This window comes from Xenopus tropicalis, chromosome 6, assembly GCF_000004195.4.
Source record: "Xenopus tropicalis strain Nigerian chromosome 6, UCB_Xtro_10.0, whole genome shotgun sequence".
Taxonomy (NCBI): domain Eukaryota; kingdom Metazoa; phylum Chordata; class Amphibia; order Anura; family Pipidae; genus Xenopus; species Xenopus tropicalis.
The window spans coordinates 53,419,214-53,442,935 of record NC_030682.2 but is presented as its reverse complement, the minus strand read 5'-3'; the positions used below and the strand labels follow the sequence as shown (position 1 = coordinate 53,442,935).

At 38.4% G+C, this 23,722-nt stretch overlaps 1 protein-coding gene across 2 annotated transcripts in view; it reads left to right on the top strand.

Moving 5' to 3' along the window:
• Positions 1–23,722, top strand: part of ulk4 (unc-51 like kinase 4) — a 227,143-nt gene that overhangs the window by 171,367 nt on the left and 32,054 nt on the right. For both annotated transcript variants that reach the window (XM_002940722.5, XM_018094985.2), the window contains 3 exons: positions 332–498; positions 5,222–5,320; positions 11,401–11,586. In XM_002940722.5, the coding sequence (XP_002940768.2) occupies positions 332–498; positions 5,222–5,320; positions 11,401–11,586 (452 nt within the window). The remainder of the gene's footprint in view (positions 1–331; positions 499–5,221; positions 5,321–11,400; positions 11,587–23,722) is intronic.

Sequence of the window (23,722 nt, the reverse complement as noted above, 5' to 3'; positions counted from 1 at the left end):
CTCCCCCTATTAATGTATTTTAGGAGATGAAATAAACTCTTCCTAGCCTAGTTATAGGTATTTTATTCATGTGTTATCCATGTACAGTCATGCTGTTGCTGGCAGCTCGCCAATATGATAAGATTCTCTTTCTGGCAGCACATTGGCAATACCATAGTAGTGAATGCAAGCACAAGCAGGACACTAATCTTTTATTTATTTTTTATAATTCAGTTGATCAAAATGTAGGCAAATTATACAATGTGAACAAATATTTTAAGCACATGTATATATGGCTATTTTATAAGTGTTTATCGTAATAAAAAAAGTTCTTTTTTATTGTTTAACACAGGACTTGTCCACCATATATCAAATATGATTGTAGAGACTGCAGCTTTATACCTTGATGTGGATGATAAAAGCCGGCTCAAAACTACTAATGCACAGCTCGTCTTGCTACTTGACATCTTGCACTGCATGCTAAAATACACTACTGATGTTGTACGGCTAGTTATGCAGGTACAGTATTCGTTCAAAATAACACTTCTGTTTCCAGATGTGATATGGTGTATTGGTTTGCTTCTCAGAATCTTTCAATAATCAAGGCATTTCTAAACCATCTGAGGACAATTGGCATCATCTGAGAGAGAGGCGAAGGAATGGATTGTATATGTGAGTATATGTGAGCTTGAAAATTAGGGGTTCAAATAGACACCTTTTCTCACTGGCATTTAGTGTGTGAGGGATCGTAGGATAGGGTGATTTTAATCTTGTTTAATAAGCACCATTCTTCTTTAAGTCTTTAAAAGGTTGACAGTTTTCACCTGTCAAGGTACCAATAACAGGTTACTAAACTAGGAATATGCTACATAAGAACTCCTTAAAGCTAGAGATTTATAGCTTAATGTTATCTATTGTCCAGAATGCTTGGTACCAGGGGTTTTGCCATCAGTATGGAATATGCAGCTTATTTGACTTAAAGTACAATGTACTGTTATAATTACAGAGAAAAAAAAGCAAAAAATTTAATATTATTTATCTTTGGATAATAGATCCCATACTTGAATTTCCAACAGAAATAAAATCTTCTTGTGGCTCTGACATTTGGCTACTGCATGTCATGCATTAAAAACACTATCTTGAAGCAAATACCTGTACTCTTCCAAGCACTTAGCCCTTTCCCACAGCAAGGAATAACTGACAAGGTTCAGCTCTTTGCTAAGCTGTATTTTTTTATTTGCCATTATCAGTACCCTTTACAACCTTCCAATAAAGCATGGACTCTGACCCTGGTAATCAGGGGTTCAAATGGACACCTTTCCTCACTGGCATTTAGTGTGTGAGGGATCATAGATTAGAGGTCCATATATTTACTTTTAGGGTGCCCTTCCCCATCTTTTTCTTTGGGTAGATGCTCTAAAGCTTGAAAATGAGGAGTCCAAAACAGAGGTTACTCTTAAAAAATTATTCAACTTTGTAACTAGATACCCCAACAGTTATCTTGCTTCAGTGTTGGTCTGTTAAATTGAAAAATGTAAATATTTAAATGACAATTAAAGAAAAAAAAATGTAAAAAAAAAATCAATTTTGAAATGCTACACTGTAGGTTTAGGCTTCTGTACCAGTCCAAGGCCACCATAGATTGATATATAAACTTGGCAGGGGCCACATGTTTGCAGGTGAAAAACCAAGGCACTTTTTTTTGCCTTTTCCCCTCTGTAAAAAGGTCTGTGTGGAAAGTTCTCTATGTTGCTTTCTGGAATGATCTAGACCTATATATAATATATATCTGTCTGTGTGCATAAGGTTGCTCTTATCCTGGTCTTGTTTGGGAAATATAAATGCTTGGTTCCATATATTAGAACCTAATGCGTAAAAGGTAAGATATGTTTTTATTCTATCAAGTCTGACGACCCTTTTCATATCTGATAATATAAAGCTTTCATATATCACGAGCGTTACCTCAAGGATAGATTTATAGATTTAATTCCTTTTCAGAACTGCAAAATACTACACTCATTTCCATTGCTATGTGCATTGTTCTGTTTTGTACTTTGTTTTTATAGATTTAAATGTTTTAGGAACTGCAGTTTACCTATAAATTACACTTAACTATGCTGTGAAGAGCAAATCTACCATAAGCTTTCCTGTTTTCAATATGTAGCTCGTATTACTTTCATTCGGGTAATTGTAGCTCTAATACATTATGAACTATACTGCAGTGGCTGCAATATCCCCAAAAAAATGGTGCCAATTTATTTGGAGTTTATTGACTCACTTAATCACTTTTATTGCCAGCATAAAATCTGATATTACTGGTCTGGCTATAAAAGCAGGATACATGCACCATGTGATGTCATTTAGCTTTATCAATTTAATGTAGTAATGAGCAATACATTTGCTACACCTTAGAAGACCCAGATGCTTCCAATACAGATTTTCTTTTTTCTCATCATATAATACTCTGGTACTGAGGAACACACAGCTTGGGAAGGAATATGGTCCATCTAGATTGTCTGATGTGTCCATAAAATGTTTGCCTGTCAGGCTAATTAAGAAGTGAATTTAACAAAGCAGTGCTTTTTCTCTTAGACTTTATGAACCCACACATATTATTATTTCTATTTGTCCTCTGTTCAGACTTCTAAAACTGATAAATACTGAGTATTAGACCAGTAAACAAGAAGGTCTTGTATAATCAGCCCATTTAAATTAACCATTGTCAAGTGAATTATATAAATATAACAGAATAATTCACATATTGTAATACCTGGTAGCCTGAATATAAACCTATACCTATACTTAATAAGGAAATAACCATTACCTGTTCAAGCAGTGTTACCAAAGGTATGGGATCCCTTATCCGGAAACCCATTATCCAGAAAGCTCCGAATTACGGAAAACTTGTCCCCCATAGACTCTATTTTAATCAAATAATTCAGAATTTTAAAACTGATATCCTTTTTCTCTGTAGTAATAAAACAGTACCTTGTAATTGATCCCCACAGATCTCAGTCAAGCCTATGACTTAACATTTACTTATGTATGATGAAGCTAGTGGTATTGTGAGGCAATTGGAAACTGGGCATTATTTTTTCTTATATGTAGGTTTTAAATACAAGTTTAAAGTTGGAACTGTTCTTTGTTCTGCAGCTCTTCATTTTGCAATTTAAACGATCTGGTTGCTATAGTTTCACTTACCCTAAGTTGAATGGAAAGCTAGAGAAGCATAAAAGAAGGATACAAAAACAATTAATATAAACATTTTTAAAAAAGCAAATAAAATCTAGTTCTTGCTGGTTGCAGGGTCGGTCAGTTTCTATTTGGAAAAAGGCAGAATTGGAAGGCAAATAATTAAAAACTACAATGAATAAAAATGAAGGTCAGTTGTACAGTGTTTCAAGAGATCACTGTCTACTCAGCTATGTTAAATACACATACAGATTACTAGGCAGATAAGGAGGTACAAACAATAGGATTTCTACCTCCTTCTGCCGATTCAGCGCTAAAGGCAGATTTTGGTCAGGCGCCTTCTATGGCTCCCGATCAAAATCTTTTAACTGTCCCGATCGGCGAGTCGTCCGATATCAGCAGCCTCATGCGATACCGGTCGACTTGCCATACACGCACCGAATATTGTACGAAACGAGGTTTCGTACGATATTATCGGTGCGTGTATGGCCAGCTTAAGGGGGCTCAAGAAATAACTAAGAATATGGATTTTTTGTGATTAAAGCAATAGGCAAAAAGTATGTTTAGCACAAGCCCTACTCATAAGTGAACAGTTAGTAAATTAGGCTGTACCTAGCTGTTGATTTTTTATCAAATAAATGTGTGCAGTTTATGAAGATCATACAGGCAAAAGGGCTGCCAGATTAATTGGAAAAATGTGGCCTTTCTGTAAATTACAATGGCATCAATTGTCATGTTTATTGGCTCGCCAGTAACAACAGTTCATGTGGTACATTTAAATGGTCACACTGAATTGTTCCAAGCAAAAGAGCTTCATGTTTATTCAGATATTTTTCAAATCGTTTGAAATATTGCATCCAATATTAAGCCCCTATGAAGATAATGTGCTATAGACCTTGAGACTATTCATATGTCCCTGTAGTAGCTAGGAATGTATCAATGTATATTCTCCTTTGAGCCTAAAGCAGATTCCATATACTGGTGTTTTCAGTTGATTAACAGGAACCCAGGAAACAGGTTAATTAGTGCTGCACTAATGTGAATTTTATATGCAATATTTCACATTATCTCTCAAATTAGAAATGAGCAAATAAGCATGAAGCTTTTTGCTTGTTCAGGTGCAATGACAGAACAAGCCATCAAAGGTTTTCCAGCACCTCATCACGTCCTTTGTCTGAAAACCAAATTTGAGTTGTTTTGTATGTGGCCCACCTCTAAGGCATTGTACAAAACATGTAACAAAAGTATGCATGTGGGCAGCGTGTCGGGCTCTAAAAACACTAATTGTCTATTCTTTTTGTCTAAACTTGAAACATCTGTGTAGCAAGCAATCCATGAATTGTTTCCATGAATAAAATTTTTCATTCAAATTCAAACTTACACTTTTGAAAAACAGGCCTGCACTCCTTGTCCAAAGCTTTTCACCAGGTGCAAATCAGATGGGGAATCTCAGTACCCCCCCTCCATTACCAAAAATATTCTGATGCACTCAGGATTTTTAGTTTCAAAATTGTACAAACATTTTCTTTGTTATGTCAATGTTTTGACACCACAGAGGGGTGTCTTCCTCAGGACAAAAACACATCACAAGCGTTGAAACAAATATTTATATCCTAACATTAAGAACCACCCATAATAGGCTGGTCCAATGAACGACTCTTCCCTTCAAATTAAAATAAATGCAAGAATATTCATGTCGCCTGTACTTTCCAAAAATGTATCAAGCAGTTTATTGAAAGGCAAAAGATTGCAAGTTGTTTCTTCCCAAAAATTAATATTTATTTAAACAGTACAGGTATAGAATCTATTATCCAGAATGCTTGGGACGTGAGGTTCTCTGGATAAGGGATCTTTTGATAATTTGGTTCTCCATTAGTGATAAAAGAAGTATTTCACTAGGCATGAATTCAGTGTTTTGCCATTGAAATCGCAAATTTTGAATACCATAAGAACCTTGTTGATAATCACATCAATGGGGAAGAACAGTAAAATTATGGTTCATTTTTCAATGTATTGAAAAACTTTAAATCTGGTTTTCTTCTTGACAAAGGCTCAAAGGTCCGGACAAGGAGGGGACCCCCAGACTGCAGAGGACCTTCTACTTGTCAACCAGCCCCTGACAGATTTAATGAGCCTGCTCATTCAGCTGGTAAGAACATGTGATAATTCAGCTCTGATGTCTTCTACACAAATAAATAATGATTAGGGCATGTATTATTGAAGTTAAAAAAGTAGTTTACCATATAAAACCATATAAAAATTGCAAGAAGGAGAACTGCTGAACAAAAATCAAAATAATTAATCAGCATCATATTTAAGTTACTTGAAAGGTGAACCAACCCTTTAAGCTACTGGAATACATCTTTATATAGCACCACTATATCCATAGCATTAGTCAGAGATTATTCAACATTCACCACTTTAAAGTGTACATTTCTGCCATCTTTCTTACAGAATAGTTTATTTTGCAGCTATGGGACTTAAATAACTTTATAGACTTTATAGAAATTGCATTTGTGCCCAAAATGGAGACTGTGCTTGCACAGCATGTAATACATTCTACACCATCCAATTCTATGTTTGAAAGATAGTACTGGGAATTTTCTTACATTGCTGAGAAAAATTAAAACCCCAACACAGGCGTAAAGTCTTTTTCTTTATGCTCCGCAACTTGACAGCATTGAACTTTACTGTTATTAGTTAATAGAAAGCCATAACACAGATCTCCTTTCATCTGACTTGCTTTATTACCACTGAAGTCCCATTAAATGGATACTTTGTTGAAGCTTATGTTTCCAGTTTAGAAGGTTGCACAAAGTTTAATGAATAAGGGTCATAACTGCCTTAACTACTTTTTAAACATTTTTGTCAAAAGTTTATTCATGTTTCATAATGTCATGTGAATGGCTTATGGATATTATCTAGCTAATAGTTTTACTGTATACATTTATTTAAAAAAAAACAAAAAACAACTGTCTGTCCACCGAAAAGAAAAGAGGAGGTGACCAATCATGTTGATACTTAAAATATGCTCTATATAAAATATGCTAAAGTAAGCTTTATCAGAAATGTCTTTGTCAATACAGCCATAAGCACTCACAGAAACGCTGCACTGACTTCTCTGAAAAAAAGATTTCTTGTGTCTGTAATTCCTGTGCCAGAGACACGCAGCTTTCTGTTCTCTGCTCTTTCCTGCTCCCCCCTCCCTCAAGAATGCTAAGAACTCACTCCCCCCTTAGGAATGTGGATCAGAGCCAATCAGCAGAAAGCTGACTCATAGTCTAACCAACTGAGCATGTTCACTTGGTCTGGGTGTCTGTGCAGGAGTGAGGCATTATGGGAACTGTCTTTACATAGCTCAGCGTTTTTTCTTTCTGTTTGGCTTCTGATCTTCTGAACAGGAGAAATATGGGGAGACTTAAGGGCACTATTGAGAGAACTGAAGGTATGCCTGCAGCTTGCGATTAACTCTTTACTAGCCTTTCCTTCTCCTTTAAACCAATAATATGGCCTAGCAGTATAGATGACAACAAAATATAATTCAGTTGACTTATAGACAGAAAGCAATTGTCAGTGTCTGATCTCATTCTTGAATGAGAGTTATTGAAAGAAGTACTTACAAACAGTTGTGATATTCATGCTGCAATGTGTCCCTTGAATAGATTGCAGATATGTAAAAACATTGCATTATGTATTTAAAAGGTGTCATTTGGTTTTATTTTTAAAAATGTACATGCAGTGTCTAAAATCTAGTACTATGTAGACATTGATCTTAATTTTTTATTTTCTATGATTTTTCAGTTATTTAGTTATTGCCGTTATTTTTTAATTAGGTATTTCAGCAGCTATCTGTTTGTAAGGGTCTTATTTACCCTAGCAACCAGGCAGTGGTTTGAACAAGAGAAGGCAATATAAATGGGAGAGGGCCTGCATAAAGAAATAAGTAATAAAGAGTAACAATGACAATGAAATTGTAGTCTTACAGAGCAATAGTTTTTTGGCTGCCGGGGTCAGTGACCCCCATTTGAAAGCAGGAAAGAGTCAGAAGAGAAAGGCAAATAATTAAAAAACTATATATAAAAATAATAATAATAATAAAAGCCAGCTGCAAAGCTGGTGGGAATATGACATTCTATAACATACTTAAAGTTAACTTAAAGCTGAAACACCCCTTTAATAAAAAAAAAGTGACTTCCCGACATGCACATCAGCACATTTTCAGATATTGCTATACAGCTGTTGTGCAAGGCCAGAAAATAATACAATTTGACAGTGCACATTAGGTAAGAAATATCCCTGGACTGATTTGATTATTTCCAAACAGGAGCACTGGTTCTGGGACAAACGTTATCGATTGGGGGACACTGGGGGTCCTTATTATATTGGTAAATTTGGCATCCCTGAGTGTATAAACCTTCCCTTGTCCTTTAAACATACTGTACAAACGCTTTGCAGATAGTGGCCTGGCTGGAATCAAACCTAGGGCACAGCGCTGCAAGGAAGAAGTAGTATTACTAACCAATTCACCATCATTCATGGAACTATATATGCAGTGGCATTAGTAGATGTTACAGTAAATTCAATTTAGGACCACGAAACATTGGTAGGTTAGCTTATTCTACCAAGATATATTGAAATTGCTCATTAAATAGGGGCTTGCTGGGCCCCATACACTCCTGGACCCCCCTGCAACCACAGGGTCTGCTTCCAATGTAGTTACCCCCATGTATACATCCCTCTTACATTGAGACATGAGTCTTGGGCATTAGCCCTATCCCTTTGATGGGTTTTAGAAAATGCTGATTTTATATCATGAATGAGAAATTTCTGGACTCCTATGTTTTAAAGTGACATTTCAATACATTATTGCCACTATAAATGTTGCTTTTGCTATTAGGTTGATTGGTGCAAGAACATTTTATCATATTATCAATTACAGCCGTAACACTACAAGATTTCAGGAAACTTAGACACAAATTGGCCCATAGCGAATGCGTTCCCTGGCCTCAATGACAAGCGATAACATTCACCTCATTAACCTCACTGCCAACATTCTGCACATTCCTTCTCTGTGTGCATGCGTGCTCTGTATATGAAATGTTCCCTATTAAACTGTTATACCCAGAACACTTGCGGTATAAATAACTAATGATATTGTAACAGTTAAGCCCCCTCCCCGCTGCCTCCTTATCAAAACTGTTTCTAAACTCTGGAATGCTGCAGTATTACAGACCTGACCAACACAGATGTCATTTTCTATTAAACATGCATTTTGTGTAACCTCATTAATGTGCTGCGCCAAGTGTGCCCTGGGGATATTTCAGGCTGTTTCATTGTTACTCTAAAATTAGAATGGCCTAAAAACCATGACAGGATAAAAAATGTCACTTCTGCTCCAGAGATCACATGCCGCTCTAACAGTGGTTTCATTGCATCAACAGTGACTTTGAATATCGCTAACATTATTGTTTGGTACAGATTTTTTATACAACTCCCAGCATCCCCCTGCTGGCTTCCCAGCATACACCTTCTGTTGAATATACTTTTCACTGCCTGGATTTGAAAGAATGCATACATTTTTGGGGATTGGGGATGCACCAAAGCACATACCTAATCCTCCACAGATTTAACTGAACAAATTTAAAAAAATGAATTTACATATTAAAAACTGAGGAAAAGTTTTAACTGCCTAGATACGCACAAAAGGTGCGACCTACCTCAGCCTTCTCCAGACACTGGGCAGCAGCAGACAAAATCCATGATTGCCCAAGGGGCACAACTTGTTGCCTTCAGTTGTGCAGTGCTTTAAAGTCAGGTAACTTTCATTGCTGTGATTTGGTTTGGCTAACTAGCAAGGATTTGGAGTATCCCCAGAATGCATATCCTTCAAACACAGACAAAGCCATTGGCCGTGTAGCCTGTTCAACTCACTTTATACAGTCTATACTAGCAGATGGTTATGTATGTATGAATATCTTTATTTATAAAGCGCTACTTATGTATGCAGCGCTGTACAGTAGAATAAGTAATCCCTTTAAAAAGGGATCACATTGTTTTTGTGTAGAATACAGATAGAAATACTTATAGTGGTATAGTTGTATTATGTATGTCTGTGTAGAGTCTATGAAATATTTGATATAATAGGCAGGCACTAAAAGAAACATGTTGGGAACTACACTTCTTACCACGGTTTATACCTCTCTTTCCCCCAGGTGGGGTTATAGCATGAGTAAATCCCTGGCGATTGACATTGACAACACAATGAAGTACTAAAACCAGCTTCAGACCCCTAAATAAGGGCATGGTATGTGCCTCTGCCCATTTTTGGTAAAAACACGCATCTTCTTCTTTGATGTCAGAGGGAAGTGATGAGTAGTGAATCACAGGCATTATGATGCAGCAGCAGCAGTCAGATCACCTGTTGTGCCATCCCCCTAAAATCCAATTGTTTAAAATTGTATTTGCTATCTCCATACCATATTCACATTGTATAGAAGTGTGTTCTCATTCAGATGCAGGTGAGAGGGTCATTTATGAAAGTGGCAAATTGCAGAAATGCACTGTAAATGCTAAATGGTTCTTGCGCCTATACCTACTTCTTGCAGCTTGTGCCTAGCGCTATTCAGCCTTCAGAGGAGGTAGTGCCTCCAGTAGTGCTTCTGGGTGCCCTTGTTGTGTTGCTCCTGCATGTACTGCTTCTCTATACCGCAGGTGATTACAATAGTGCATACACACTGGCCGTGTAACCACTATAACTTCCAGAGAACTTGGTTTGGTAGATTTTGCACTCTGTTTTGTGCTCACCAGCTAACACGGTGGGGCTCTAGATGGTGCAGGTACAAACATGGTGATTCTGAGCCCTTTAATCCACTAATATCAAATATCTACAGGTTTCACAGTTTTGCAAATAAAACTGCATTGTTAGAGCTACAATAACAGGTATTAAAAATATTATTTATTAAACTACATAGCAAGGCAAGACATTTCCTTGTTTGAGATTCATCTCAGCATACGCTAGAATAAACCTAATTATAAAGCACATTGTTATTTATGCAAATCAAGAAAGTATTTCTAATCAACTGATTTGCCAAATTGTATTATAGAGGGTATAACTCAGCCACATTAACACTCAGTAAATAAGCAGTATTGTTGCTTCTACTATGAATGGTATTTCTACTGAAGCCAAATGAATTAGATGAGTTTATTAAGCATTACTGAAGGGATTCCCTACTCATAATTTACAAGTAGTCCCTGAACGAGCCCCAGAGTAGTATTTCTTCTTACCCGCTTTTGATTGTTATTTTAAGGTTATTGCTAGGCAGAGAGAGAGAGGTTCAAAAGGAAGGTTATAAATCGGTGCAATAGGCTTTATATGCCGTGTATTCTAAGGTTAGGCATCAGGTGTAGAAAAGAAAAGCTCCTTTTGATAGCACTAAAAGCAGCCATATGCTGCAGTCATTCATAAAACAAATAGAATGTTTTTGTTTTGTTTTTTTGCAATTTCACTGTTAAAATATATTTGGGGAATAATGACAAACTGACAGCTTGTAAACGTGTGGCACCGCTGAGCAGTTGCTGTAGCAGCAAAATCATTTCCATGGGGAGCAGACTCTTATTGGTGCACTGTGTGACTTTCTCTATCCATGTCTTCAAATGTGCTGGATCTGAAATATATTTGCAATTTTTGTGGATGTACCAAAGCTGGCAGAGCATATTAGCACAGCAGGAATACACTTATTTTCCTCTGTAGATAGAGGCTGATAGAATGTCAGTGGTATTGGAAATATTGGCCCTTTTATTTTGTTTAAGTGAATCTGTATCCACAACATGAATGCAGGGCTGAGGCACTTATTTATAATATGCAGAATTATGCATTATGGGCAAATTAACATTCAGTGACCAAAATTTTTAATTCTAAATGAACAATTGATATGCATGCTTTGATTAGAGAACAGCTCCACATAACTGGAGTTCATATTCTGATAATAGTCTGTTTAAAGGGGTCACCCAAAAACCCCAAAGCTATTTTTTTTAATAAAATGTAAAATATCTACTTTAGCTATGTGCAAGTTTTCTTAAAACCAACAGGACACATGGGCCAGGCTGCATCTGTGGTTTTTCCAATAGCTTTTCAGTTAGCATAAAAATATAAAAAGAAATGAGTTAGGGGGTTGTGCATGTATGCCTAAGCTGTATCATAGACTAAAGAAAATGCTTGTTTCCTTTTAGCTGCCATCTGAAGATCTAGATATATATGAAAACACTTCCCAATGCTTGAAACTGATGGTGCAGCTTTATGGAGGAGACAACCAGGACAGTATGTCCCCAGATAATATGGAGAGCTTTGCTCAAGTTCTGCTATCCAAGAGAGAGCCTACACAGCAAAAACTACTATTAAGGGTCATTAAAAGACTGGTAAGTGAAAGGCAATGCCATTTTTGTCTTTTAATATGTTAGAAGTTTTAAGTTTAATATCACTACCCTTCCTGTAATGTAGCAAATTATTGTAGTTGGGAAATCACGAAAAGCCAATTATAAATCTTAGACTGTGTCTTATGTTACAACTGGACCTATGTTGTTTATTATACAAACTGGTACAAAGAAAAGAGCCTTGTGAGAGCTAATGTAACGTGAGCACACAAAGTGAATTACGGGATCCACAGGCCGAGAATACCATGTGTGGCTGTGTGGCTTAGGCCTTAAGATTGCTGTTCCTTAGTACTGCCTTGAAAACTATATTTATCAAGTTTAAATTCTTCATTATATTAATTTTCCAAAGACACATAGTGTAGTGCTTCTAATTTTAGTAAGGATCTACGGTTTGGTAGTTCGGCTACTTTGTAAAAATGTTTATCTGTTTTATATTCTGCAGCTTCTGTAAATATATGGTTTTATTTCATTAAAGGAGAAGGAAAGGCTAAGTCACTGGGGGGTGCCAAAATGTTAGGCACTCCCCAGGGACTTTAATCGCTTACCTTTTACCTCTGTGAAAAGAAAACAGCACCAGCCTGGGGTAGTTGCAAGCGAGTGTCTCCTCTTCCTTCTTCTGTCCTTGCGCAGTAGAGTGAAAAGCTGAACTCGCTCACAGGTGGTGCGGTTTTCTTCTTACAGAAGCAGGAGCCTGGGGTAAAAGGTAAGCGATTAAATTCACTGGGGGGGGGGGGGTTGGTAGTGTGTTTGCAGGTGCAGCCATCAAAATGTTATAAAAAGTGTTTATATTTTGAGGTCTCTACATTCCATTTACTCTGGTAGTCCCATCGAACCGTGTTATCAAACTGTTAACTGTTATCTAAGAACAAATGAGAGATAACATGCTGCAAATTGCAAGCATTGAGCTTCCACAGACCTAAGGGCTCTGGCACACGGGGAGATTAGTCGCCCACGACAAATTTCCCTGTCCGCCGGCGACTAATCTCTCCGAGTTGCCATCAAATGGCACATCCCACCGGCGACTCACATGTTCGGCGGTGGGATGGTAGTTCGGGGAGATTAGTCGCCCGTGACCAAGGGAGATTTGTCGCGGGCGACTAATCTCCCCGAAATGCCATCCCACCAAGAAAATGTAAATCGCCGGCGGGATGGCATACGCGATGCGGTTTCCTCTCAAGGCAACTTCGTCGATTTCAGGGAAATTGCAGCGCCGCGTATGCCATCCCATTGGTGATTTACATTTTCGCCGGTGGGATGGCATTTCGGGGAGATTAGTCGCCCGCGAACAGGGAGATTTGTCGTGGGCGACTAATCTCCCCGTGTGCCAGAGCCCTAATCATTTAATTACAAAATGCAGAAGGACTGTAGGGATCATTTACCGACCACAGTTGGTTGCGACAAAATCGTATGGTCGCGCCAAGTATGAAAGTTTCGGATTCATTAAAGTTTCGGTATCGTGACTTTCCTCCTATGGGAGGCTTCCAAAATCATGCACAGAAGGATCAAATTTAGAAAGTTTTCCCGCTGTTTACGATTGTTCCATACGAAAATTTTGTGCCTTTCGGATTGCCAATACGATATTATTGTGATTATTCCGATTTTTTTGTAAGCATTTTTGTGATATTTGCGATCACCAGAAATTATTGTATCTAATCCCAATTTTTCCCATTTCGGGATTCAAACTCGTACTTTGATGAATGTGCCCCTAACTGGACTTAGTATATTCAGCGCCGGATTTCTAAATGATGCGCCCCGAGGCCGCCCCCACCCGCCGTGCGAGCACGCATGCGCAAACCACCTCCTCCTCCCCTGCCGCCGCGCTGACGCGCATGCGCCAAAGTTAAAACTCCCATACGGAGCAGTGGGGAGAGGTCCCCATTGCTCCGTATGGGAGCAAAATTTTAAAATTTGCGTGCGGCGGGGCGGCATGCCGCCCCTATGTTTATGCCGCCCTAGGCCCGGGCCTTTGTGGCCTTGCCACAAATCCAGGCCTGAGTATATTGTGCCAGGCATATCACTGGCAACTGCAATTACACTAGAAAAAAAATCATGGAAAATGCTGTATTGTGAGAATGCAGCGTAGTGCAGTAAGTAAATGACCCCTTATAACTTTCCAAACTTTTAATTTAAACGGATTCTGTCATGATTTTTATGGTGTACTTTTTATTTCTAAATTACATTGTGCAGTGCATTGTGCCTGTGCCTAAATCTGAGCTTTCAGGAAGAACCAGCGCTGCACATTAGAAGTGCAGGTAACCTATTGTTTCTCCTACTCACATGTAACTGGAGGAGTCCCAAGCTGGACTTGGATTTCTTACTATTGAGTGCTACTCTGATATCTACTGGGAGCTGCTATCTTGCTTCCTACCCACTGTTCTGCTGATCGGCTGCTTGGGGGGGAAAGGGAGGGGGGTGATATCACTCCAACTTACAGCGCAGCAGTAAAGTGTTTTACAGAGCACAGGTCACATATCTGTGGCACCCTGGGAAATGAAGAATTTGGCTAGCCCCATGTGAAATTTCAAAATTAAATGTAAAAAAATATTTGCGCTTTTGAAAAACAGATTTCAATGCAGGATTCTGCTGGAGAAGCTCTATTAACTGATTTTTTTGGGAAAAAAAAAAATGTTTTCCCATAACCGTATTCCTTTTATCGTAGTTTCCCAAAACTGCACTATGTACAAATACAGCTCCCCTTACAGGGCAAATTAATAAATGCATGCCTAATTTAAAGTAGACTGTATAACTCACCTGAACCTGACTTTTAATAGGGAAATTTCCACGGACAGCTTTAAGTGCTGTGAGAGTCTCTGAAGAAAGGAAATTCAACTAAACAGTCATCTGCATATTACAGTTTTATAATAGTCTTAAAACAGACTGTAAGAATGTAATGTGTCCAGTAAACTACATCATAAGCGTATAGCAAATAAAATCACCATGTTAATGTTCTGTTCTATTGCCTGTGGCTTGTGTTTTTATGTTAACATGGCAGATTCACTCCTGGAGATAAGTGGAATATATTTGTCTGAGCTCTGTTGGTGCTGTTCATTATCCCATAAATTGTATGCTGGGTGCTCTGTACAGAAAAACAGTCATATTTGTACTTTATAAAAACAGCTCAGAGTTCTCATAAAATATTCTTTTTTTGCCATTTCATTATGAAGGTACATTTATAGAATTTAACCATCACAAATCTAAGTGCCTACAATATTTAATGCTGAGAAAAGCCACTGCAGTCTCTGAATGAGCACTAAAAATGATCGCCTAGGTATCCTCAGTCTTCAGCAGGGATGACAGGTGAATCAACAGACACCACCCCCGGTATCACATTCCCTTACTGTTTCACATCAAACACAGGAAGAGTGATAGGCCCCCGTAGCATTATGATTCTTACCTTGTCTGACCTCTGAGGGTAAAGCTGATGATGTACCTGCTCATAATCAAGTCTTTTGAACCTTGTAGTATATTGAACAATATGGCTTATAACCCCGTATTCTGGCTAGAAGTACTTTTATAATCACCTTTGTGCACACATATAATCCTGCACGTTATTGTGAAAAAAAACCTGTTAGACAGAAGTGGGTGGGTCTGAATAAGTGATAAATTAGGGGGCAGATCTTTTTTTTTTCCCACAATCACAAGTTTTTGATCAAGTTTCCCCCCCACAATTGTATTTAAAAAAAAAAAAATAAACCTGCATAAATGTATGTCTTTTTAAACATCATTGCTGATATGGAATGTTGGTTATGTTGGTACAAATATGGGATCCGTTGTCCAGAAACCCATTATCTAGAAAGCTCTGAATTAGGAGAAAGGCCATCTCCCATAGAGTCCATTTTAAGCTAATTTTTAAAAATGATTTCCTCTTTGTCTGTAATAGTAAAACAGTACCTTGTACTTGATCCTAACTGAAATAAAATTAATCCTTATTGGAGGCAAAACAAGCCTATTGGGTTTATTTAATATTCAAATTGTTTTTTTAGCAGACTTAAGTTATGGAGAGTCAAATTACAGAAGGATCCATTATGTGGCAAACACCAGGTCCCGAGGACTGAGGATAACAGGTTCCATACCTGTAGTAAAGTGATATCACTAGTGACAAGTGCAGGGGTATGGGCAATCTGATTACTATAAAGAAGCTAAAGAAGACAGAGTAGCTTTTTACAGTAACATGCACTTTTGAACTTCTCAGGGAGTTATTTAACAAAAAGTATTTTGTGTACCCTTGAAAAGTGGGAGTTCTGTTTATTAAAAAATTCAAGTTTTTTAGCCTTACTAAAAAAAAAAAATAGTGGAACCGCGTGGTTCTCACTGGTGAGATCTTTCATCTTCCAAGAAAAAGCATGACCAACAATATTGTCCCTTTTTTGTTTTTTTATAAATAAGGTAGTGCTTGAGTTTAAAACAACATGATGGAAGAAGAAAAGTTGTGCACGTTTTGTGCATTTTCCCCCCCCTTGACCTTAAATTTTTTAAATCGGCCTTCTCGTTTTTTAAGTGTATATTGCATTTGTGGGGTACTTAAAAAGTCACGTGGCCCAAGTGACATCAATAAGACCCAACACATTTTCTTTTACTATCTGTTATGACTGCAGACACCAGTTCCAGAAGATGGAACTTAGAAGGGAATCATTGTCCTTTATTTATTGACCTGTTTGCCCTGGAAAGATCATAAAAAAGAAATCAATGCGTAGAGAAAGAAATCAGTCATGAGTTGGGTGTATATATTGTTATGTGTGCTGTAATCAGACTTGGCTATATATAGCATATTTATATATGGCTGCTTCTTAAACGTCTTTAGATCAAGTGATTTGTGACCTAGATTTTCCATCATAGCACTGGAGAGCTGTGTTTTTATTTATTTACAAACCTAATATTTTTTATGTAAGCCCTCTAAAAAGTAAACAATAGAGGCTGTTCAGATGGCTTTGCTGTTCTTTTTCACCACTGTTCTGCCAATCGAAGCTTGTGCAGCAACCTCTTGAGGTCAAGTGTTCCCCAAGATAATAACTGTGACCTAAAAGCCCTGCAGTCTTCTGGAGCACAGAATAATTGAAGAAATATCCAATTTCCTGTTGATGATGCCACATTTTTATCTTTGAGACAGCATGGTAAGATTGATAGCCTCATCAAAAGAATAATATGACCGTCTGGAAATGGAAACTTGTACCTGCAGAAAGATGTGCAAAATGTGACATTAAGGGAGCACAAATAAAACAGCCAGGTGAGCTACCTTGGCTTTGAAGTGCATGATGTGTCTGGCTGGCCAGGATTCCTTGAAGATCTGTATGTATTATCCCAACAAAGGTATTGTGTTACTTATGGTTTCAGTGGAAACCGTAGAATGTTACAGAGAATATGACGATTACAGGCCAGAAGCAATTTCACACCCGAGCTTTGCTTTCTAACTATTGTTACTTATACTAAGGATGGTGGTGATTAAAGAAAGCGACTGAATTGCTATAACTGAATATAACCCTTCCTGTCTGTCAAATTATTCATTTAACTAATCTGTCTAATATATCACTACATAAGCCGCAGATCTGCAAATGGCATAACAACTAGAACAAAATACACTTTTATGGTTCCAGGCTTCTTTTGTCAGATAAAGTTTGACTTATTTGCCTTTTAAATAAATCGTTTTTATTGCAATTAAAATATGGATTATTATGTATTCGGTAGAATTATTTTGAGACAGAAGTACTTTTTTACTATGGAAATGGTACAAGTGCTCTGAAGGGTACAGAATTAAGCACCTGCGCTGTACCAAAGCCAGTGCAAGCCTTGATCTGTGCCCTGCACTTGCGTGCCCTTCTGTTTCTTTATGTTGTCCCCAGAAAGACACCCATGTACCACCTCTTCTATATGCCACACTGGCAAGCACAACCACTGCAGCATATATTCTTTGCACTCTGTTACAGAATGGTAGATGCAAAAATGCACAAAGGTTTGCACAAACATTTTGCTCTTGTCACTTTGTCACTCTATGATAGTTGAACCTTATACACTAACCAGAAATATCATATTTGAAATTGCCTTCAACTTGATACAAATAATCTCACTTTAAAAGCATCATTGTGCTGGCCATGTAAGGGAAGATTTGTTGTTCATTTGTTAGAGCTCCCCAAATGAGTGGGATCTTTGCTCAAATGGCCACCCAAGTATGGCCCAATGCGATCTTTGCCTCATGGGAATATCTAATACCTGATTATTCTCTATACCTTTCAGAAGGTAATCATTGTTATTCTATACGCAAGCAAATAAGATGCCAAATCTGTAAGAAATTGTTGGGTCAGCAACCAATATCTGATATCTGCCTTTGTATGGCAAGTTTAATTTCTTGTCTCTTAAATGAGAAGGTCCCACATTATTTATATAATGCAATCACTCATCCTTAATTTGGGCATTGTTATGTTGCAACATTGCACATGATAGGGAACGAATGTTATGAACTGATGTGCTGAGAATTTTGAAACGTAATGGCATGGCAATAAGGAACATTAAATACTAAGTTCTATAAATGACAATTGCACCTTTTTGCACAATACCACCACAATTCCAAAATATCTGATACAATTCAAAGCTTTCCATTCAGCAAAACAAGTTAGGATGTATGAACCCAAGGACCTAGTAATCTAAACACCTGGAATTACTATATGTGTCATTGTTCTAAAAGCGAATGCATTATTGTAACAGCTCAGTGCAGGAAGATGGTGGTGCTTTAGCCTTCCAACCCTATTGTATTTAAATTATTTACTTTATCAGCATTAAAAACAGATCTAAGAATAAAAAAACACAGAAAAATCACGGTGGAAAGCATTTATTCCCTTTACTTTCCGAATTTTATATATGTTTCAGCTACAGATACGTTATTTTATAGTCCCTAGGAACAGACTTGAGCTAATACAATCTTCTTTCATTCTCCCTAATGGACTGAAGGCTTTGAGATCTAGCAAAAAAGTAAAGATGCTTTCAGGAAAATGAGCACTGAGGCCTATCATTTTACACTGTGGTGTCTTAATGTGTGAAAAGCTGTCATGCTGCGGGGCTAGAAATAAAAGTCTTTTCTTGGAGCAGGCGCATTATGTGCTGCCTGATTTTGTGCAAATCACAGTTAGATAGACCACAATAGGAATTATAACAAGAAATAAAATAGTATTCAATTTTTTGACTTTTCTATTCATTTCCTTGCTTACCTGAACATTTTAGGAGCAGTTTTTGGATCCTGATTTATCTATTGTTAATACCCTAAAGGTGGGCATACATGGGTCTATAAAAACTGCCAACAGATCATGTCAGCTGCTTATCGGGCTGTGAATGGGGCTGTTCAGTGGGTCTGGCCAAAAATAGCCCATATGTTGATAAGGTAGGTTTGATTCTACTGTCAGATTGAGGACCAGATCTGCGTGTTGATGCAGTCCTTTATCTGACAGCCTGCATAGTGGCAATTATGATCTGATCATTGGCCACCTTAACTCCCACCCCTCCTCATATCCGCATTCCTACCTAACAGAGGTGACAAAACACGGGGTGATAAAAGCTACCATCTTGGTTCTTACAGATATCTATTGTGCAGGTTGCAGATGGGAACCACATTGGCATATTGAATGGTCCTTTCCTGACAAGACTTCATGAGTCAATATCAGGCTATATGGCCTAACAAGCAGATCTGTTCAGGTCGCCAACATTAGGCTTATGGCATAAGCACCGGTGCCCCTGTTAGCAGGAAACTGTGGTTCTTCCAGTGAGCACCACAGAGAGATCTTCTTCCTCCTGCTTCTTCATTCTTTATGCGGCTGCACATGCGCAGTAGAGTGAAAAGCTGAACTCTAACAAAACAGCTGGCTATTTCAATTTACTATACATATATTGGCCCCAGGATATTGAAGAAAGACAAAGCGGAAGAAGAGGATCGTTTTGTGGCGCTCACTGGAAAAACCCTGGGCCAGGGCAGTTTTCTGCTAATAGGAGCACGCCACCCCCCAGTGGTATTCTTTATCTTTTCTAATCCAGTGCTGTGACTATTGAGTGATTGCGAACAGTATCAAAATCAGTACAAAAACTAAAACAATATTCACAGTAATTTCCCATTCAAAATGTGCTTAAATGTGGATTATGGTCAGTAACTTGTACTTGTGATTATCCAGGCATACAGTATTATATGCATACTTAAAAATAAGATTGTGCAGTCACATTGCAGAGACCCATCTGACACCCTAGCAAAGCACTTCTAAAAGAGCCATTTAACACATATTTATTGCCTCTTTGTTTTGTTTTGAGCACTCCTTGTGGGATTGAAAGTCCATTACTGTTTCATGGTGTGAGTCCCCTGTTATTAAGTAACAGATGCTTAAAATAAGCTATTTATTATCTGTCATAATAAAGCATGAAGTTTTAAACCCACGTGGCCACATAACCCCATTGTAGGTCACTTTTTATTCAGAGAGCATTGGTTATCAAGTTAATTATCACTTCCATTTAACATGATTGACTTGGCCTGATTGGATTTTTTTGAGAAACCATCGCCCTTGACAGAACAATCACATTTTGTTTTCCCTCGTGACCCCCTTTTTTATGCGAATGTCCTTTTAATGAAACAAATGTTAAACGTGTCACCTTTTATTGCTTTAGTATCATGTGTAAGATTCTGTTATTTCCATTTAGTTAACTGTTTATATATTTTTAGAATGCTGCAGCAAATTAAAAAGGTCATGAGTTAAGGGAGCAGTAACTCCAAAACATAACATACAAACTGTATAGAATACAGCTCTAAAGCTGGACATACACAGCAGATTTAAGCTACCGATTTGGCCCCTTTAGAATGAGTTTTGGCCCTTCTCAATGGCAGGGCCAACATCAGGGGGGAGAGGGAAAGTTACATAATAACAATACAGATAAACTGAAGGGAAGAATCAGTCCCTACACCTGCATCAGCCTTTCCCTGATACTGCATACAGACCCATTGGGGCACATTTACTAATCCACGAACGTCCGAAAATGATCGTTACTTTGCGACTTTTTCGAGCTCTCAATACGAAAGTTGCGACAATTCGCGAAAGTCGTAATGGCTATGAAAAAGTCCCGACAATTCACGAAAGTCATAATGGCAATGAAAAAGTCGCGACAATTCACGAAAGTCATAATGGCAATGAAAAAGCAGCGACAATTCACAAAATTTGTAATGGCTATGAAAAAGTCACGACAATTCGCGCAAGTCGTAACGGTTACGAAAAAGTTGTGACAATTTACGGAAAAGTCGTAAAATGTTCGTTTTCCAATCCGAATTTTTCTCATTCGGATTCGGATTCGTGGATTAGAAAATCAGCCCCATTGTGTTGGCCAGGGTGCAGGCCAATGAAGTGAAATTTAGCATGAAATCTGTTCCATGTGCCTGTAGCCGGACTGATATAATTGCTCCACATGCAGGCACAGGAAGAGGCTGATGCCACTATAGGGGCTGATTATCTGCTTACATTTATCTGCAGGCCTAGAATCAGCCCTTTCTGGCATTAGCCTTAAAACGTATGCAGTCTTCATGAAAACTGCCGTGAGTTGCCTAGAAGCTTGTTTGTGTAATGCTGGCCATACACGTGGCGATCTCACGATGTTTCGTACGACCGTCGGTCGCACGAAACATCGTCAGATCCGCCACACACCATTCAGGGCTGAATCGGCAGGTAAGGAGGTAGAAACAATAGGATATCTACCTCCTTCTGCCGATTCAGCTCTGAAGGGAGAATTTTGGTCAGGCGCCTTCTATGGCGCCCGATCAAAATTTTCTAACTTGGCCGATCGGCGAGCCGACCGATTTCAGCAGCTTCCTGCGATATCGGTCGGCTCGCTGACATGCCATACACGCACCGATTATCGTACGAAACGAGGTTTCGTACGATAATATCGGTGCGTGTATGGCCACCTTTACTTATATATCAAGCAATGCAGACAAAGGCAAACTCCATTGACCACCGACGAATTACAAAACTTAAGGTAAAATCAACTGAACCCCATTGAACTGACTGACTTATTAGCACAGTAATTAACCATTTAAATTATTTATTATGAACTACTTAATATAGAGCAACCTAAACTTTTTATATCGGTTTTCCATTTACTGAATTAAATGAGCTGTCACCTACATGAATTTACCAGCAGTGGAATGACTGGTTATTGGGCCGCACAGCAAGATGATTGGGTTCCTAAACTTTGGGAACAAGATATTTTTCATGAACATATATTGCAGCTGCTTATGAGTCCCCTGGGGCCCCCTATAGTTCTTGGCAGCCCCAGCAGTTGCAGGGTCTGTTTCCTCTATAGTTATAGCTGCTTTTCAGTAAAATTGTTGATGAGTTTGTACTGTAGTAGCTGTGGATGAAAAAATATACCCAACAAATTCAACCTTTTTGTCAAAGCAAAATCTACCTACATGCTAATTGCCTGTGTGTGTAACACACACAAGGAGCGTAGCCAAACATATTGGTACTGCATGCTTGAGTTCATGGGGGCCCCCAATGTTTCTGATGTTGGCTCTGCCCAGTGGCCTCCACAACAGAAATTTAGTAGAAAATTGGGTCAATATCTATTGGGTTTGAAAATCCTGTCAGCAGAGGCCCTGCATATAGGTTGTTAAATCAGGCAAAGAGCTGCTCATTGAGCAATGAATGGATCTTATTATGTATGGCTTTACATAGGAAGAAGAACATGGGCCAAATACAATTGATATTTGACTTTTACAGAACTATAGAATGAAACCCACTGGACAGTAAAATAGGATGTTTGTTGGCAAGAAGTAGTTTATCTGTAGGTGATGGATAAACAAATGCACACTTTAAATGTAAAATAAATATTTTACTTTCTGGCATGTGTGCTTATATGGTTCTATCCATTGCTCTTACTTTTTCAATTTGGATTATTCATTAAGCTTTCTGATGTTCTAGCTACACCTATTTCTGTCTTATGCACATACCCACTTTCCAAACACACCAGCAATCAACACCAAATTAAGGAGACCCTTAAGGTGGCCATACACGTGGCGATCCGACGATGTTTCGTACGACCATCGGTCGCACGAAACATCGTAAGATCCGCCACACACCATTCAGGGCTGAATCGGCAGGTAAGGAGGTAGAAACAATAGGATTTCTACCTCCTTCTGCCGATTCAGCTCTGAAGGGAGAATTTTGGTCAGGCGCCTTCTATGGCGCCCGATCAAAATTTTCAAACTTGTCCGATCGGCGAGTCGTCCGATATCGGCAGCTTCCTGCGATATCGGTCGACTCGCCGACATGCCATACACGCACCGATTATCGTACGAAACGAGGTTTCGTACGATAATATCGGTGCGTGTATGGCCACCTTTATAGTCTAATGTGTCTTTATTATTCCATTATTATTTTTCCCTACACGTCCCTCAGTGTACATGCTCCTTAGATAAGCTCTACATTGCAATATAAATTACTGCCTTTTGTAGTTCCCATTTAAAGTAGACACAAGCCTTCCCTAGAACAATGCCTCTGTGCTTCCTATCACTGCAAGGCTGCCAGTCCACAGATTCATTACAGATGCAAAATGGACCTTTAATGAGAGTCCTGCCTGCTGGTGTAATGTCAGCCCCCTGCTTTTATCTAACATAGGGAGATTATAGTGAAATTTTAGCCTTCACACATAAAGTACAACAAAACAGCAGGAGGGCTTCCAAAGTTTAATTTGTGGATTCTTCCGAGGGAATGTGCTTAATCCCTTTATCTTTAAAAACACAAAGAACTGCAAACTAGGTATATATAGATAGAAATAGGAAGGATTTTTATTGGGGAATATCTTTGCATCTGTGGTCAAGCTGTTGACTACAAGCTGTGAATAGTCTGAGTATGGGGAATCTGCAGGGTGAATGTATGCAAGGCTTAAATTTCCCTTGAATGTGTGACATTTCCAGTTAATATCCCTTTCTTCCTTAAAATAGGTATTCATTAACTTTTTCTTCCTTCTGTCTTTTTACATATTTACTCAAATGAACTCATTAGGGCACAAGTATGTCTGCAAACAGGGCCTGTCCTGCCATGAGGCAAGCTGAGAACCTTGTCTTAGGCCAGTGTCCAGTGGGGCCCCTTAACCTGCTCTGACACCA